We start from the raw sequence: 18,157 nt of genomic DNA on the forward strand, positions 1-18,157 counted from the left end.
GGCAAAGCCTGTTTGTAGCTTCCTAGCATTTCTTGATGTCATAGTCCATGAAGGACCTTCAAAAATAAGCATTTAAATTTGAAAATTAATGCTAAAACTAAGAAAGTTTTCACTGATTTCATACAAAAGTTCATATTAAATATAGCCAAAGTTTCACATGAAGTCAGTCTGCATACAAGTAATCCCTGTAAGTTAAAAATTAATGGGGGACAAGCAAGCTAGATAAGCTGTCTGCTCTACTGAACTCTACTTTCACTGCTCTGAGATCAGTCACCTCTTCCACTTTGTGTGGAAACAGAGCAGACAGCTCGAACATAAGCTCCGCTTTGTCATCGTAACAGATACATTTTCTGTTACTGACCACATTAGCCAGCTTATGTAATGTACGGTACTTAGACGGCAGTGAAATAACCCCTTTAACCACGTTAGCAAAGAAATTCTCTAATCAAGCTGAACAGGCACAGACGCCACCAGCGCGTTCAGATCAGCCTTTCTGAGAAATCACTTGATTGAGTGAAGGGATACGTTTAACCAGCTGTTTTGTTGATACACCTTCATTTCCCATGAATGTATTTCGTCCCCTCTGTAGATATCGACAGTTAACCACGTCACATAGTGTTGAAGCTTTTGTGTAGGCATCTCTGTAGTTTTGCTAAAAGAATGGTTCATAAAACAAATCCAACCACCACTTGTCATTGTCAGCTAATAGTACATTTTCAGATTATATCTACAAATGTAATAATATTTCATAATTCTTTACCATAAAGCAAAGATGGAGCAAATGAAGATAAAACAAGAGAGGATCATAATATCTGATTATGTTGTCCCTACCTAAAAGTCAAAGTGATGATAATGACTTGTTTTTGTTAGATCAAGTGTTATCACCACTTGTGTACTCCCCTCTTGTTTATAAACTTATGTGAATGGGACTATATTCTGTTAAAGCTCCTTCCAAGCAAACCTAGCAGCTGCACAATATGAAGGATTTCTCAGCATGTTATTTAAGGTACCATGCAGCTACTAACCAACCCTGCACCACCTTTTCCCTCTGATCTTTTGCTAAGTCTGGTCCCGTCATCGCTGTGGGTGTTTGTGCTTGGCTCTTCCCTGAAATCACCTGTCCATCAAACAGCGTGGTCAGCTCTGTGACGTCTTTCCCCTTGCATTTTCTGTAGGTGGCAGACATGATGACTGTCCTAACTGCCCAGTTTGTCTATGTTGTCAGTTAAATGACCATTGCTACACAAGACACATCCCCTACTGAGGATTTTTCCCTCAGCTCTTCCAAACCAGCCCAGGTTCCTGCACACAGGAGCAAAGCAGGCAAAGAGTTTAACATTTACACTTCAGCTGCTTTAAATGAACTCTTAGTTGTGCTATATGACCAAAGTCCAGAGACTACTTTTTAACCCCTGTAGCTGATTGCCAAGCTTCATGTGAGTGTTTTTCATTTGCACTGCTGTGCATATGGAGTAGCCGGTCTGGCCGTCGTCTGCAGCTTTGAGCTGAAGTTGTTCTTGGCAGGATATTATTCTGAGGGAGAGCGCTCTCCCATAGTTGGAGGATAAATCCAGGTAAACCATTGGTATGCCGTGCGATAAATCTCTGTGGCATATAGCACTGCCAGAGGGCACACATGCGCACGATCAGACATCAAGTTCACAACAGCAGAGACCTGCAGTGCTGTCAGGTATATTTGGTGTGAGGAGACGGTTTCCTTGCTTCATATGTGAGAGTGTTTAGTAATTCTGTCGCTTCGTAATGACTGTTTTTGTTTCTGCGGTGATGAATGTGTTGTGGACCACCCTTTGGCCGGTGTCAGCCTCACTCCTCACCTAGTTGATTTATGCACTGAAGAGGTGCCCCGAGGGGAGTCTGCTCAGTATGTGTACGGTGTGAGCAGTGCTTATCAGTTACAGTGGACAACACTTAAAAACTGTTTATCTAAAGATTCCTTTTTTGGCCACATATGCAGGTGTAAGATGATGAGGTTCCAACGGGAACAATTTGATGAAGTTTCTCTTGTGAGACGTCTATGTTTCTAATGTCACGCACTCCAATGATCTGTGCTAATGGAAACTGACAGAAATTTACTGCTGGACTGTGGCGACATCTAGTGGCCAGACCTGACTAGAGAACAGCCAGCGCTACACACCATGCAGTTCCACTTTATCTTGTTGCAGTCTTTATTAGAAACCTCTTAAAATTAGCCTCAACTTAGTTGATACACAGCACATGGTACACAGCAGATGGTAATCGACTTCAGGAGAACAAAGCGATCTGAGCACTCGACCCTCTACATTGATGGGGAGGAGGTAGAAAGGGTAGAAAGCTTTAAGTTCTTCGGAGTCCACATCTCAGCCGACCTTACCTGGTCCACAAACATCTCCCACCAGGTAGGGAAAGCACAACAAAGGCTTTACTTCCTCAGGAAACTACGTCAGGCCCAATTACCCCAAAGACTGCTAGTAAACTTCTACCGCTCCATCAGCGAGAGCCTTCTGACTTACTGCTGCACACTCTGGTTCAACTGCTGCACCGCGGAGGACAAGAGGAAACTGCAGCGGGTGGTGATGGCAGCAGAGCGGGCAATCGGCACCTCACTAACCCCCCTCAGAGACATCTATACTGGCAGACTTCAGCAGAAAGCCAGCATCATCATCAAAGACCCCTCGCACACTGGACATTCACTTTTTCCCCCCCTTCCCTCTGGTAAACGTTACAGGTCCATTAGGTCGAAGGCAAACAGACTCAAGTTTTTACCCACAGGCTGTCAAACATTATCCACCCTGATTGGAGGATGACTGCACTGCCAACACTCATGGACATTACACCTTATTTATAAATCGTATTTCTATTTATACTTCAATGCAACCAACATCCCTACCTCTTTAAACTGTATTTATTATAACCTTATTTAGTATAGTTGCAACAGCACCCCCCCCCCCCCCCCCCACTCAATGTGCAATATCACCCCCACACACACTCACACTCAATATCACTGATCACACTGCACTTCTCAATGCACCTGCTAGTTAGATGGCATGTATGTAGATGTAAGCGTGTGTGTGGAAATATATGTGTGTATGTATGTACGGATGCATACATGTGTATATATATATATATGTATGTATGTGTGTGTAAGTTTGCAGTTGTGTGTGTATAACTTGTACATATCTTTCTTGTGTAAATGTAAATTTGTCTGTTATTGTGTAAATACTTACGCTATTGTGTACTTCACACACATGGAGAAATGCCAAACTGCCTTTCATTATTCTTGTAACGGTGACAATAAAAAGCTATTCTATTCTATTCTATTCATATTACAGCTATATGTGTAGCAAACCGGGGCTGGTGGTTTAGGAAAGTCCCCAGGAAAAGGTGGTTCTCATATAGTTTGATTCCATGTGTGCCCTCACAGGGAACAGTTACTGCAAATCATTAATAAGTTGTTCTGGTGATGAAATATTTTGGTCCCGATGGGTTTGGTCTTTTCCAGGATTTCACGCGACATTAGAGATCACTGATGGCAGTTAAATCCAGGGACCTTTGTTGTGACCAAATGTCAGTCTCTCTGAAGACATATAAGAGATTTGTGACCAACTTCTTGCTCTTGTCCAAGTCATTTCTCAATGAGGTCATAAATCAAGAAATTCTTTTACTTTTATATTGTTCTTTTTTAACCATAAATAACACAGGTTTAAAGAATTTCTGCATCTTTTTACGTGAAATCTATGAACTATTAAAGGTCATTACAGATTATTCACTAAAAGCACCAACAAGGTGTTCCCCTATTAGCTGAGAACTTGGTGTACCTTGGCATGGTGTGCAGTGTGTGCTTAAAAAATTGGAGGGAAATGCTCGAGTGAATGAAAAAGAACTGGTAAGCCTAAAAAGAAAAATCCAGTAAAGACCTGACACAGAACCTGAGAGATGCATCTGAACCATCTACTGTTCACTGAAGTCAAAACAGAAATGGACTCAGAAGAAAGGTGGCTGTCAGGAAGTTATTCTTAAGGAAAGGGAACAAGGAAAAAGCCTCATGTATGCCAAATTACAGAAATGAAATATAAAAACTGACTAAAAATCAGTGTAAATAGGTCTTATGGAGTTGTGAACCTAAATTTTTAATTGTTGTTCCAAATCAACGTCAATAAAGGAGGTGAGTAGAGAGGTACAACAGTGTCCACAGCCATCTGTAAAACATGGTGGAGGCTCTGTCATGGTGTGGGGCTTCATTTCAACCAGTGTTGTTGGCAACCTTGTCAGAATTGATGGAATTATGAACACAGAACAGTGCTGATTATTGGCAATGGTTTCATTATTAAGTTTGAGTGTGTTTGTATTGTTGGAAGATCAGCCTTCACCCCATTCCGAGGTCCATAGTTGTTCTGATGCAGGTTATCATGAAGGATGTTCTGTACATTGCTGCATTCATCTTTCCCTCGACACTCACTAATCTCCCAGTTCCTGCTGCTGAAAAACAGCCCCACAGCATGAAGCTGATAGCCCCATGCTTCACCGTAGGACTCATATTGGCCTGGTGATGAGCGGTGCATGGTTTCCTCCAGATATAACTCTTGGCGTTCAAGACAAAGAGGTCAATCTTGTTTTATCAAAGACTGAACAAAAAAAAACTAAAAAATTTGATAAAGGCAGCATTGTGTTAACGAATCTTGAGGCAAGTATCTGCAACAAGTCTGTACTGCTGTTCAACTCATAGCCAGCAGAGGGAGCACAATTGATTTGTGTCTGCAAACTCTTTCTCTGTAAAGCTACAGGTTACAGATCACAGCTGATGGGAAACCTCTGTCCTTTGGACTAAGCATCAGACATGACCTCAGTCAAAGAAAAACTTAAAAATCTATTGGGTTAAATGCCACAAAATCATTTATGAATATCTTCTTCTTCTTCTTCTGTCACACTTCCTTTTTGGATCACCACAGTGGATCATCTGGCTCCATCTCACACCATCCCTATCATCCTCTATCATAACAACCATCTGCATGTCCTTATGAATCATGTTTGCATATGATTTTACACCAAATGCCCTTCCTACCACACCCTCACTCTCTCTGTGGCTGGGTTCATTTATGAATATCTAACAGTTATAATTCATTCTCAAAGACAGTTAGACTCACACTAATAAATGTAAAGTATTCATAACCTAAACAGCATTTCCTCAGTAAATATATAATAAATTTGATAGTTTGGTGCAGGTCTGTAAAGCAGAACAGGAAATTGCTTGGGTTAAGTCATATTCATGAATCTGAACATGTATATGTTTACACATCTATCAGTGAATATTTTCTTCTTTTTTTCATGAATACAGACATAAACATGTCACAGTACACATACAAGCAAAAAAGGATCAGCATTTGGTAACAGTTTTTTTTAATGATGCAGACATATTCTGAAACAATTTGCCAAATCTACCAAAATTCATGGAGTTTGCCTTAATGTGGGATCCAGAATTATTGGTTTTGTTTTTGTTTTTTATTAGATTTTATTTTATTTTATTTTAACTTTTTATTTTTAATTCAGTTTCAGTTAGTTTCCAAAATGTGTTTGCGCATTTCAGTTTAGTTTTTGTTATTTGAATATCTTTGATTCTAGTTTAGCTTTTATTAGTTTCAGTGTTAGTTTTAGTTTTTTTTTTTTTTTTTATTACGCCAGAGAAACGATTAAGGAATATCAGTATATTTTATTATATTTCAACAGAAACAGTTGGAAGAAGTTGACTCAGTCTTGTAGACATACAAAGTCTCAATAAACATGTCCATAAAAGCCTGATCAGGAAGTTTGTGACAACTTTTTTTTTATTATTTTTTATCAGATTAACAAATACAAAACTAAGACTATTTTCTCCACATTTTTTTTCTTTGTTTGTTTGTTTGTTTATTGTTTGTTTTTTAGTTTTCCAAGTTCACAAACTACATAAGACCTATCGAGGGCACCAATGTGGTTTTGTTGCCTCTAGCTGACCGCAAATTTGAATAGAAAAAGAAGGAAAAATATCCGGAACCTTCCACAAATGCCCGCAGACTAAACACGGACTTGTTTGTTGGTAGCACTAGTGATCGTCTAGTAGCTAGCTGCAGTCAGTTTACAAGCTGATTAAGGGTGGTCAAAGCACGTTATAACGCCTTTTCTACTTGTTGTCTTTACTTTGTCAACTGTAGGGTAAGTGTACCATTATCAGAATCTAAAATGCTGCTGGCGATTGAAATGTTACTCTATTAAAACCAAACTCTTAGCTCGCTAATATTAGCTACATGTACAGAGACGATCTTGGCGATAAAGGATTAGAGCTGCACATTTAGGACGTTTAGATTTCTCTTTTTGTGGAGCACTTGACTTGTGTCGGCACAGTTGTTTTCGCTCTTGTTGCTGTTGCAGCTTTACAGCCAAAGCTAACGCTCATTTATCATCCATTAACTCCGTTAATTGTTTTTGTTCGAAAATAAGGGGGAAAGATCGTTAAAACTTCCCGCTGTCCAGGGAATGAAAATGTAAGGTCCTAACTAAACTCCTAAAACTGTGTAAATGTGGAACGCATTCATCATAAAGCTGGTTATGACACTGCCTAAAATACTTGTTTAATTTCCTAAACATACAGATGAGAGAAGGAGCAAAATCACAAGTTATAAAAGGCCTACATACACAAACACACACTGGATAATTGGAGGGAAAGGGGAGGGGTGATGTGATGCATTTAAATAAGTATTTAAATGTATAAAATCCACAATTAGTTAAGTAAACTTGATATATTTCTCATTTTGTGGGTCATTTTTGTTAAAAGTTGCGCTTTTTGTGTCTTAATCTTCTACATCAAAGGGTTTAGTTCTCTTGTTTCCTTTTTTATTTAAATGTTCTCAAATTTCTGTATTGTGAATAGTTGCCACCTTGATGTCACGGCTGTATAATTGGGCAGTGGATTGTAAACCTTGAAACTACAGCTTCTCTCACCCACTCGTTTTTGTTGTTTTCCTCATTTGTTTGTTTCACTAGCTGTTCATTAGGTTTAGCTAGTTATGTGTTACTGAACTCTTCTTGATCACATTAGACAATCCATCATGATTTGCTCTCATATTGACTCTATTTTTAGTCACAATATATGGTTTTCTTTTTAATGTTTTGTCACTATGAGACCATTTGACGCTCGTCTCTTGTTACATTTCTAGTGGACCATCACCATGGAGCCTGCGTGTCGTAAAGACAAACCAAAGCTGAACTCAACCCCGACCAGAGGAGACAGAGCCAAGCAGAAGTCTGCACAGCAAGAGCTCAAGCAGCGGCAGAGAGCAGAGGTGGCCATCATCCCCTTTTGTTATTAAACCTAGCACACATACCCCAACCTAAAATCATAAACAGACATTAAATTTGATTGCTTTCTTTCATTTGCAGATCTATGCTTTGAACAAGGTGATGACAGAGTTGGAGCAGCAGCAGTTTGAGGCCTTTTGTAAACAGATGCAGTCACAAGGAGAATGATGCTCTGTCCTCCCTATTTTACACACCCTCCAAAAACACCATGGAGAGACACACACACAGACTGCTCTCTTATATTCAGCTGCATCTCTGTTGTTGCCACCTGCTGGAAACAATTTAAAAAGTATTTGTTTCTGGTGTTGAATCAGGCAACATGTGACATTTAACAGACTCCAGTTCCTGGCCCTGCAGCGGACTTGAAAATGCCACACATTAGTTGTTGTAAGCTGATGTTGAGGCGCATCAGGTTACTGATGTTTCCTTTCCCCGAGGTGTGCATGTGAAAGGTGTCCAGGTCAAACATACATAGTGATATTTTTACCTGCTTTCTTAACCCAGGAAGTCTCTCAGCCAACCGGAAATGGGTTTAAGGCTGATATCCATGAGAGGAGAGATGTTTTTGGACCTCTCCTCTAACAACTCATTGTCACTTTGCAACAGTGAGTTGTTAAGAGCCTGTTTTGACAGAGTGCTTTATTTTTAACTTCTTAATATTTAAAGCTTGCTGCAGGCGTTAAAGTACCATAGTAATGAGGAAAAATCACAGCTTTACTGAAGAAATCATCAGTTTTGGCACAGCTCCGGTCATAAACATTGCTAGTCTGTACATTATGCTCTCCTGACTTGTTGTCACCTGCCTACGTTTTTATTAGGAGTATTTTAATATCCTGCTATCACTCCTCCACTCCACTGTGTTTTTCAGCCAGTACCTTACAGTGATGTCTCACTCTGACCCAATCACAGACTGTAGAAGGTCACATTTTTATGTCCTACTGCGAGTGAAGTCTATTCTATCTGTCCGTGTGATTTCCAGTGATGGTATGTGTTCTGTCAGTCTGTCTGTTAGTTATCCGGATGAATTTGCCATCGTGTGTGAATTTTGGCCCAGCTTTGAACTGTTTCAGCTGATCTGGATTCACGTACCTTTGGAAGCCTTCTTTACCATTACTACATACGTAGTGTCATACATTCTTAAATACATACCCTGTTGTATAAGAACAGCTGTCCTGATGTTTTGAAGAGAATATCACAAACTAATTCAGAGGCACACATCCTTTTGGATTCAGGGACTTCTAGGTGGAGGTAGTGGAGCTGCAGACTGGTGGAAGTCTTGGAGAAACAAAGTTCTTTGGTCCATGTTAGCTCTTCAGATTTTGTCTGAAAGTTTTCATTCTCTTACCAGCATACTTAATGCAACACTACGCTCCGCTCTGGCCATGAGGCTGTGTTTCAGTGATTCATGAACACAAACTAATAGTAACTTTAAAATCCATTGTCCTTAATATCTGTGTGTTACCACAGCTCATATAGACTCGTCAGAGTCTCACTGATCTGTTCACGAGCTACTCCTGCATGTTTTTGCCACAGTCACTAATTTTGTAACCTATAAATATTTGTATTGTTTGTTACCCTATGGCATCTACTCTGACCTGAGTATGATTTATAAAAAAAATAAAAAGTGAGTTTTTTTGAATATGTGCTTTCATTTCTTTGTGTTTTGACAAAACTTTATCTGTCAGATGAATTAACACAAAAAGCCATCAACAGCAGCTACTTCCTGAGTCCTTCATCTCCAAAGACACCAACAGATCAGCAGCTCTTATATTTAACACCCCACCTTTTTTGTAAGGGTGTGGTGGTAAGATTACCCCTCTGCTCTGTAGCAGAACAGAAGTATTAAAAGAAAAATATTTGAATAAATTACCAAACATTTGTATATGATGTATTGATTCATGGTCCATCGAGAAAGCCTTTGTGACCAGATATAGTCAGCAGTAGCAGAGGAAGTACGTCCATCTTGATATTCTCAACCCCCTACAAGCAGTCTTCTTATAAATGAGGACAAGTCATAATCCATTGAATTCTTTATTAACTTTTTGGTTTATATCCTAATTATAATTCCAGGTTAACTGATAAAATGTGGTCACTTTCAGAACCCCACTCATCAAGTCAGTCCCTTAGTTCAACCCACAGTGTAGTTCCACAGAGGTAGTAGTTAACAGATTATGTAGTAGATAATAACTGGTGCAGGCAGCAGTTTAAGGATTTTCAGGTTAGTAAAGCCAAGATGACACGATGGTAGGGTTTTGTTGTGTCATTTTACAAATGTGAAGCAGTGTTTTCACAGCATGAAAAGCAAAATGCAGGATAAGGCAAAGCTGGCCATCAATCGAAAGCTCTGACAATAATATTCTAGTTCTTTATTCTCCACCTTTCACTATTATGTGGTTCCCTTTTTCTGTTGTCAGTGCTGCTTAAACCTCAATAGTAACGGAGCTTCCAGTGACACGGACTCCAAACCAGCCATCCCAGAACTTAGTGTCTTGTCCTCCATGTTCAAAGGAAATGAAACGCATCCCAGGGCCATAGTCAGAAAACGTGTGGTTAACCTGCAGTACAGACAGAAAACCACTGTGAGCTGTAATGCAGGATACAGAGCACTGTGTTTGTCACACATTTATAAGAATCTGATTTTTAACTGAACCCTTGGTAGAACCTGGGACCATTTCGTGGCCTTTGCGTTTTTTAATTCCACGCCATTTCCACTGTGTTTAATGGAGTATAGCCAAATTTTCAAACATGTATTTTTTTTCCCATTTTATTTTAAAATTTCAGTCTGAGTTTTTTAAATGAGCTTAAATGGCTGAATAAAAGGCATGCATCCACTATCGAACCTCGTGGCCGATTTCTGCCCCTTGAAACCCATTATAAACGCTATTTTTCACTGCAAATTAATTACGGTCAAAGGGATCGTCGATGTTTTTAAGTTTCATTTTCATTTTTGAGGAGGCCTTAGAGTTGTAATTTTTTTTATTTGTCCACCGGGTGGCGCCCTTGCTTCACATTTGACCCCGGGCTGGAAAACAGCGGGCTGCTTAGACAGACCTGCGGGGAAAGAAGCCTGATTCCCGGCGTGCAGCAGCGGCTTCGCCCGCTGATCGGGCGGGACCATTTTCGGTCCCTAGGACCGTGAGAGGGTGCTTTTTTTTTTTTAGTCAACAGGAAATGATGTATTTGTTGTCACGTGGTATCGGACGTGTGTGCTGGAAAAAGCAGTCCCCGGTGATCGTGCCCCGGTCATCGTCGCGACTTACCCCGGGAAGATGCACTTTTTTCGGCCTAGAGGAGCAGCATTTGCCGCCTGGAGACCATTTTCTGGTCCTGAAAAAAAAAATAAAAGGCGATCGAAATGACTGTTGGTGCCAATCTTTAGTCCATCTAAAGGCCTAATTATAATAACAATTGAATATTACCTCAAATGTTTTTTTTGGAAAATATTCAAGTTTTATGTTTTTTGGGGCAAAAAAAAGCAGTGCGCTCATGTGACGAAACCGGGATATAAAGGGTTAAAATCCGCGAAATGTAATTAAAACTTGACATGAATATTTCAAGGAGAAGTAGGTCTAAAAGATTGGCTAATTTAAAGTGGAATAAAATATTAATATATAAATTTTTTATAGCACTTTTTTGGGCGTGGTCGATTAGGACCGATAGTGTGTGCATTTTATGAAATGCGCTCCTGCAAAAAAAATAAAAGTGGATCGAAATGAATGTTGGTGCCAATCTTTGGTCCATCTAAAGGCCTAATTATAATAACAAACAAATATTACTTCAAATGGTTTTTTTGGAAAATATTTAGTTTTTTTGTTTTTTGGGGCTAAAAAAACAGGGCGCTCATGTAATAAAACTGGGATTTAAAGGGTTAAAACAATGAAAATATAATTAAAACTTGACATGGATATTTTAAGCAGAAGTAGTTTTAAAAGATTGACTAATTTAAAGTAGAAAAAAATATTGATATATAACATTTTTAGAGCACTTTTGGGGCGGGACAATTTTTGGTCCCGAGGTTCACGAAAGGATGGGATTTTGAGGTTCTACCAACAGTTAAAGGGGCTTTCAAAAACCTCTTTCCATGAGCAGTCATCACAGTCGGGGTCCAGAGTCACCGAATCTGGTCTGAACTCCTGTATGACTTCGTGGTTCTCATCTAGCAGACACACGGTCATCTGGTAGGTGCAGCCACAGTCCGTCCTCCCACAGTACCTGCAGGATGAGCTTCCCTTTAATCACTGAGTCTGTTCTCTGACACAAAGGAAATAACGTGTCTGTTCAGACGTGTCCTACCAGTCTTGTACTGTGACAGGAGGCTGTGCATCCAGCTGTTCAGATGAGAATCCCTCTGCCAGCAGGTCAATCACCTGCCTCTTCAGACACAGCCTGGGACACACAGGATATATTTGCAAACTGAACTAATTTTGGGAAGAAAACAAAAAAAGCATTCTGCCACATATATGATGTTTAAATTGAACTTAATATGTTTCATGTGAATAACAAAGTTGTAGTTTAGTAAAACCTTATGCATGTACATATGTTGTTGAGACAGACTCAATAATACTGTTAGAACTATGCGCTGTATTATAGAGTATCATAACTATCTGTCCAAACATTTTAACATCTTATGGGGCGATCGTGGCTCAAGAGTTGGGAGTTCGCCTTGTAATCGGAAGGTTGCCGGTTCGAGCCCGACTTGGACAGTCTCAGTCTCATTGTGTCCTTGGGCAAGACACTTCACCCGTTGCCTACTGGTGGTGGTCAGAGGGCCCAGTGGCGCCAGTGTCCGGCAGCCTTGCTTCTGTCAGTGCGCCCCAGGGTGGCTGTGGCTACAATGTAGCTGCCATCACCGGTGTGTGAATGTGTGGATGACTGGTTGTGTAAAGTGCTTTGGGGTCCTTAGGGACTAGTAAAAGCGCTATACAAATACTTACCATTTAAACCTTTTCCAGTGACCCTAAAAGAAGCCTGACAGAATGTAGTGGTGTGACCAATACTCATATGTTGTATGTGATAACTACTCACTCAAAGGAGGTTGCAAAGTATTTAGTCACTCCTTCACTGCAAAAGTCATGACCACAGTCTCCCGGCATGTCCTCCACCTTCCACTGGCTCCCACCATTCTCTATCAGCTCCCAGAATTTCAACTCATCTGGGAGGGAAATCCACAGTCTCAAGCTTCCAGTCACAGTATTATGTTTCGTTTTGTTTTGTTTTTTACATGAGCTTTATTGGGTCAAATACAAGAGCACAATTAGTTGCATTTGAGTGCTGGCCAGCACGAAACGGCCTCAAAAACAAGACCAGAACTAATAGTTTTTAAAAAGAAATCTAATTTAGTCTTGATCTGGTGAGTAACTTGTTAGCTATGCAACTTCTGTTATGAAATAGTTATGAGTAAGTTATGAGAAACAAAAGTGAACAAAGCTGACAGCTGTTCTCAGTGTCACATCCTAAAATATCACGGTAAAAGGCAGAAATCATTAGCAACTTATTGAACACACTCGACGGCAAACCAGTCAGATACCCCCCCTCAGAACTTGGTGAAGACCAAAAGCAGAGCCAAGAAGAAAAGTGGACACTGGACTACCATTCACCGGGTGCCTAGAAACATGTTTCTAAATGAATAACACTACTTCTTGTGTGTATGTCTCCTGTTCGTTATTGTTTCTCCCTGTGCCCCATTTCCAGTCTACCCAAAGCATCTTGTGCTCCCTCTTTCGGATCAGTGGCCTCCCCGTGAACCTTATGTGTGCACTGCTCCCTGTCTCATCTTTGACTGCTTGGATTCTGCCTTGCTTTGTAACTTTGGAGGTATCCTGTATCCTACACTAGGCTCTTGTGTACATGTAAGGTTCATACAAGAGGTAAGCTCTGCAAAAAGTAAAAGTTATAAACAAAATGTCAAAACTACTACTTTAAAAAGCTCATCATGCTCTCTAATCCACTGAGGGAAAAATAATATCTTACCATCTCCGCTGGGGTTCTTCAGCAGGTTTCTGGCCATGATTACAGCTCACTCAGAGAAGGCACGACCTGCACAGGAAAAACAGGAAATTGCTACTTGGACCAGTATTACAATTTAAACCAGATCCTTCATGTAGGTATTGGCTTAGCTGCAGGAGAGGTACTCATACAGGTCTCTTCTATATTACACAGTAGTGTGCTGGAACAGTAGTGTGTGTGTGTGTCATGCCAGCTGGAAGACTGCTGAACTCCACTCAATGGGGAACGTCCAATAAGGCAAAGGCTTGTGCTCGGGAAGCACATGTAAATAAACATCCAAGGAGAATCATAGTGACTTTGGGACTCTTAGTGGTCACATGGTGCTAGAGTTTCCTTTACAGCAAAAGGCTGTTTTAAATTGACTGAAATCTTTGTGACATTTGGTGCAATCAATGATCAGCATATGTGGTTTAGGTGGGCTCAGGAGCATATGAGGTGAGACCTATAGTCTCAAAAACATCCCAACCCAAACACTAATACCCTGTCTGCTGACTCACAGCACAGCAGAGAGGGTGAAAGCCTCACGCTTTACATGCTGAATAGGAGGCATCACAGAGGATCAAGCAGTCATCAGACAGACATCAGTCAGCAGGAAAACAACCAGGGATAGCAACACTTTTAAACTCTAGCAGCTCGAATACAGTGTATGTACAGTGCCTGGTCATTAGCTTTCTCTTTATATGCCTGGTGTTTGTGTGCTTCAGCACTGGTACCAACAATGTTTTTTAAGATGAGCTAATCATTTTTGCATTAAGGCCCAAAACGATAACTTGTCATTTTAGTCTCACAGAGTTTTGTGCATCAGACACTGTGCAAGATACTGGATCTGCATTTTGCTGTTCACTGAGACTGAGAAAAAACTACTGAGTCATTTCCCCCTGCAAAGCATAACAGCTACATGACACGCATGCTAATGACATGCTCTGCTTTAAATAAAACACTGAGCTAAATGCATAAAGCAGCATATTATGTATGTTACTCACAGACAAGAAGGTGGCCAGGTGCAGTCTTTTGTTTCCTCTGGCTGTTTCTCTGCCTGCACTTGAGTTCCTCTGCAGAGTTGCACCCCCACAATAGAGAGGCTTTTATAGACTGTGACGCACACACACACACACACACACACACACACACACACACACACACACACACACACACACACACACACACACACACACACACACACACACGAGAAGGAGTGAGAGCGAAGAGAGGAGGAGGAGAGACACAGAACACTCTGGTTGGAGGCAGGGTGCATCCATCCAGCATAACTCAGCAGAACACACATGGACTCAGCACAAATGTCAGAGGAAACACTTCAACAGCAGCTGTGGGAGAAAAGCATTCAGTAAGTCACGTTGCATATACTAATAGGGTCACTTTAGTTGATCGTGAGGTTTTATGTAGCATTCAAATACAAGAAGAGCCAAACAATAACCAAGAAAGTTAAGAAATAACAAGAATTAAATACCAAACTTTGCGAATTAGTTAAAATCAGAAAATGATCTATGACATATGAAAGGACACCAGATTGTAGAAGGTAAGTTATTCCAGAAGTGAACAGACCCAGTGAAAATAAACTCAAAACCAGGAAACACATCTTAAACTGATGGGAAAGGGGACCAAGTAGAATTTGCCATACAGTAACATGCATTACAATCAAACAGCTGACTTATAGACCGGCTGATAGAGCAGTACACCAGGACTCTACGCTGTAACACCAGGCAGACTGACCTGAGTGGGACTGTACAAGACTAATGGTCCACTCATAACATCCATTGGGAACTCACTGGGACTGTGGAGTCCAGCTGCAGTCACCATCAAGTGGACAATATAACAGGGTGATGCAGCACATGTCCGTGCTGCTGTTCTGCATAGGCCTCACACATCACACATAAAATATCTGTCCAAAATATTGTCTAGTGGACCTTTCCTCGTGCCTGGGCCTTAGTTTTGAGTAGATATTAAATATTTTATCAATCTTGACTTCACGCATCTTTTATGCTGTCAATGTGTAGCACATTCCTCTGCAGCGGCAGCAAGGTTGTGGATGGCAGTAACATATATCACCTGCAGAGGGAGATGTGGTATCATATGATGGTTCTGCCAAAAACCAAAAGCGAGCTTATGCCCTTAATGTAAAACACTTGTTCACATGTTAGACAAAGATTTGCTCTGTGGTTTGTCTGATGAGCACTCCCAGGAAAAGTGTGTGACTTATGATGGAAACACAACTTAGATGACTGGTAAGTTTTTAATTTAAACGAAAGTAAACGAACCAAACAATATTAATGAAGCCGGTGTTCTGACAAAACGTCCTGCTTTGGCAAAACGTCCTATTGTAAGTAGTTTATGCACATTTCTGCTGTCACAGAGTCATTCCAGCACAAATGTAAGTAGGTATGACGGTTTGCCACTTAATTTTAGCTGTTAAAGTATGCTTGTACGTCACATTTACAAAGGTAGGACGGTTTGGCACTTAATTGTACCCATCAGAGTATGTTAGTAGCTTATATTCACATAGGTAGGATGGTTCGCCACTGAATTTCGTGTTGTGCGCATGCGTAGAAACAACGGGTAGGATGGTTTGTCAGGTAGGATGGATTCCCAGAACACCCTGCACCATCATGGCCCATTTTGTCAAAGCTGTAGGGCTAAATAGATCATAAAAAAGTAATAGCGTATCAACTTCTTATTTTATTTACAAACTTAAATCAGTCATACACCCAAACTAAGGGACGGTCATACCCACAAGCCACAAAGGAATTACTGGTGACACACTTTAACAGCAGAGTCGTTAAATTATTCTTATCTTGCAAGCTTATTCGGCGATTTAAAAATAATAATTTTAGAAATTATTTTTGCTTCTTAGCATTTTGACAGCACATTTCGATGTAGTTTACGCCTTTTGATGTAATGTAATGTAAAATGTAAAGCCTACCTTTGCTGTGTTTTTACTGCAGTTGCTCCTTTGGTTTACAAAGGGTCTTATCTTCAATAACATCAGATGGGAAATGTGTCCATATGTCTTCTGGTCCTCCCAAGTGTTGACATTTTGTCCCATTTTCATGAGAAAATGTGAGGGTCTAAACTTACTGCACAAGGATATTACTCCTGATCAGAAGGATATTACTTCTAATTGGATCACTTCCAAACTTTCATCTTGCTTTTATTGGTTGATGAAAGCATCAATACATTTCATCACAGTTTTTGTCCTCCGTGTCCCAGGTGTAAACTATAAGAAAGTCTAAAATACTCTGCAAATAAAAACAGCACTTCAGGGTTTTATGATGCAGTGCTGGATTTAATTATTTTTATTCTAAAAATACAAAAGAAATCATTATTTGATAATTTAATGGAAAATAAAGGGAGTAATTATAAATCAATGTTTCTAAATGAGTAGCTTTTTCTTGTGTGTGGTGGTGTCAAAAATGGAGTTTAAGTTGGAGGACTTCACGTTCAGTCCAACTAAAGAAAAGGTGAATAGACGTCAGAAGAATGACCTATTACATATAGCATTTTTTTCCATGTGCCAGTGCCCCTAAATGCAAAAAGAAAGAAAGAAAGAAAAGAAAAATAGCTGAAGGAGCTCTTGGGGATTAAGTTGGGTGAAAGGGGTTTAATTTGGTGAGCAGGTTCCTGCAGAAGAAGTTGAGCGAGGTGATGTTGCTGGTGTTCCTACTCCACTGCAAAATCTCCTTCCTCGAGCAGGCAGCTCCTACAACAGTGCTAACCAGCTCCCTACCAGGCAGCCCAATCTAGCTGTAAAAGGCTGATCATAGCTTCTTGTGTGGGTATACAAAATTAGGTTTTATTCTGCGCCACAACATCAATATAACACAATGAATACATTACATCATACACAAAGTACCTCCCAATATGGGAGAGAAAAATTCAAGTTAAACATTGCAGATTTGGCAAGTTGCTTTTTTGATTTTTTTTCTTCCTGTGGACAGTACAGTACAACATTCAACAATCAATAGGAAATCATTGTGCCATAAATAACAAGTGGGTTAGGCATCATTCATAAGCAGGAATTTTCAAAATCATCAACACCAAGCTTACAAACATGGCTTGAATCACACTTTTTTTGCATTCATGAACTACCGACGTTTTGGTGCCTTTTGTTGGATGTCCATTTGTTTCTTTATTGTCAATGCAGGAGTATAATATGACAGGATGAGCTTCTAGAAAAGTCTCTGACTGCACAGAGGAATGTCCAACAAACAGCAGTGCATATCCAACTGCGTGACCCCTGTAATGTTTTAGTGCAGCACCAGACATTTTTATCTTCCAGTGATACAGCACCCATAACTGTCCCTTCATGAATGGGTGGCCTGCTTATAATTAGGAATTTCCGTTATTTTTTTGGGAATGCGACAATACTTCCAGTTCTTTGGAACAGCTGCAGGTGGAGGCTCCGTTCAGATCTAAGCTTCAGAGGACGCCTGGGGTTTGAGTTTGGCCTTTTCCATGGTCGTACCGTATGGGTCTGATCTTTTAAAGAAGCCCATCTAAAGCAAAGGATGAAGAGATTAGATGCAAAACAATAATAACGTGTGAGCTTCACAACTGATACGTGTAAAAAAATACACTGTTCCCTGATAACTTACCCAAAATGCAACTCACAACTCTTAAAGAATAGTCACTTTTACAATATCTAGTCAATCCACAAACACTATCTAATGACAGCCATACTGATTTTTCTACAACACATTGTTTTTCTTGCTTCTGTAATGGTTTTTGTTGGGTTTTTGTTCCCGCAGTAACAACTGAAAGACAATCTTACAATTTCCGTGTCCTGCAAGCACAGCTTTAGTTCAGATCA

General features: G+C 40.2%; 3 protein-coding genes across 4 annotated transcripts in view; 1 reads left to right on the plus strand and 2 right to left on the minus strand.

Annotated features, from left to right (window-relative positions):
• Positions 1-6,046: 6,046 nt before the first annotated feature.
• On the plus strand, positions 6,047-8,010 carry svbp (small vasohibin binding protein). The gene is made up of 3 exons (XM_080890878.1): positions 6,047-6,183; positions 7,185-7,310; positions 7,408-8,010. Exons 2-3 carry the CDS (start codon positions 7,197-7,199, stop codon positions 7,492-7,494), a joined length of 201 nt encoding a protein of 66 aa, XP_080747004.1. The 5' UTR covers positions 6,047-6,183; positions 7,185-7,196; the 3' UTR covers positions 7,495-8,010.
• Positions 8,011-9,283: 1,273 nt separating this feature from the next.
• On the minus strand, positions 9,284-14,433 carry fbxo2 (F-box protein 2). Of its 2 annotated transcripts, XM_080890877.1 has the most exons (7): positions 14,316-14,433; positions 13,297-13,362; positions 12,352-12,478; positions 11,620-11,712; positions 11,400-11,538; positions 10,587-10,653; positions 9,745-9,881 (listed from the first exon to the last, which is right to left on the minus strand). In XM_080890877.1, the coding sequence occupies exons 2-6, from the start codon at positions 13,331-13,333 to the stop codon at positions 10,612-10,614; spliced, it is 438 nt and encodes a 145-aa protein (XP_080747003.1). In that variant the 5' UTR covers positions 13,334-13,362; positions 14,316-14,433; the 3' UTR covers positions 9,745-9,881; positions 10,587-10,611. The 2 variants fall into 2 exon arrangements, with proteins under 2 accessions (XP_080747002.1, XP_080747003.1); XM_080890876.1 differs by lacking the exon at positions 10,587-10,653 and having other exon boundaries at positions 9,284-9,881.
• A 2,149-nt stretch (positions 14,434-16,582) lies between these two features.
• The window catches only part of LOC308403342 (integrin alpha-5-like), a 53,900-nt gene continuing 52,325 nt past the window's right edge, over positions 16,583-18,157 (minus strand). The window contains exon 30 of the mRNA XM_080892667.1: positions 16,583-17,843. Coding sequence (XP_080748793.1) covers positions 17,760-17,843 — 84 coding nt within the window. The 3' untranslated portion in view covers positions 16,583-17,759. The remainder of the gene's footprint in view (positions 17,844-18,157) is intronic.

The sequence above is a fragment of the Rhamphochromis sp. 'chilingali' genome (genome assembly GCF_963969265.1).
Source record: "Rhamphochromis sp. 'chilingali' genome assembly, chromosome: 9".
NCBI lineage: Eukaryota > Metazoa > Chordata > Actinopteri > Cichliformes > Cichlidae > Rhamphochromis > Rhamphochromis sp. 'chilingali'.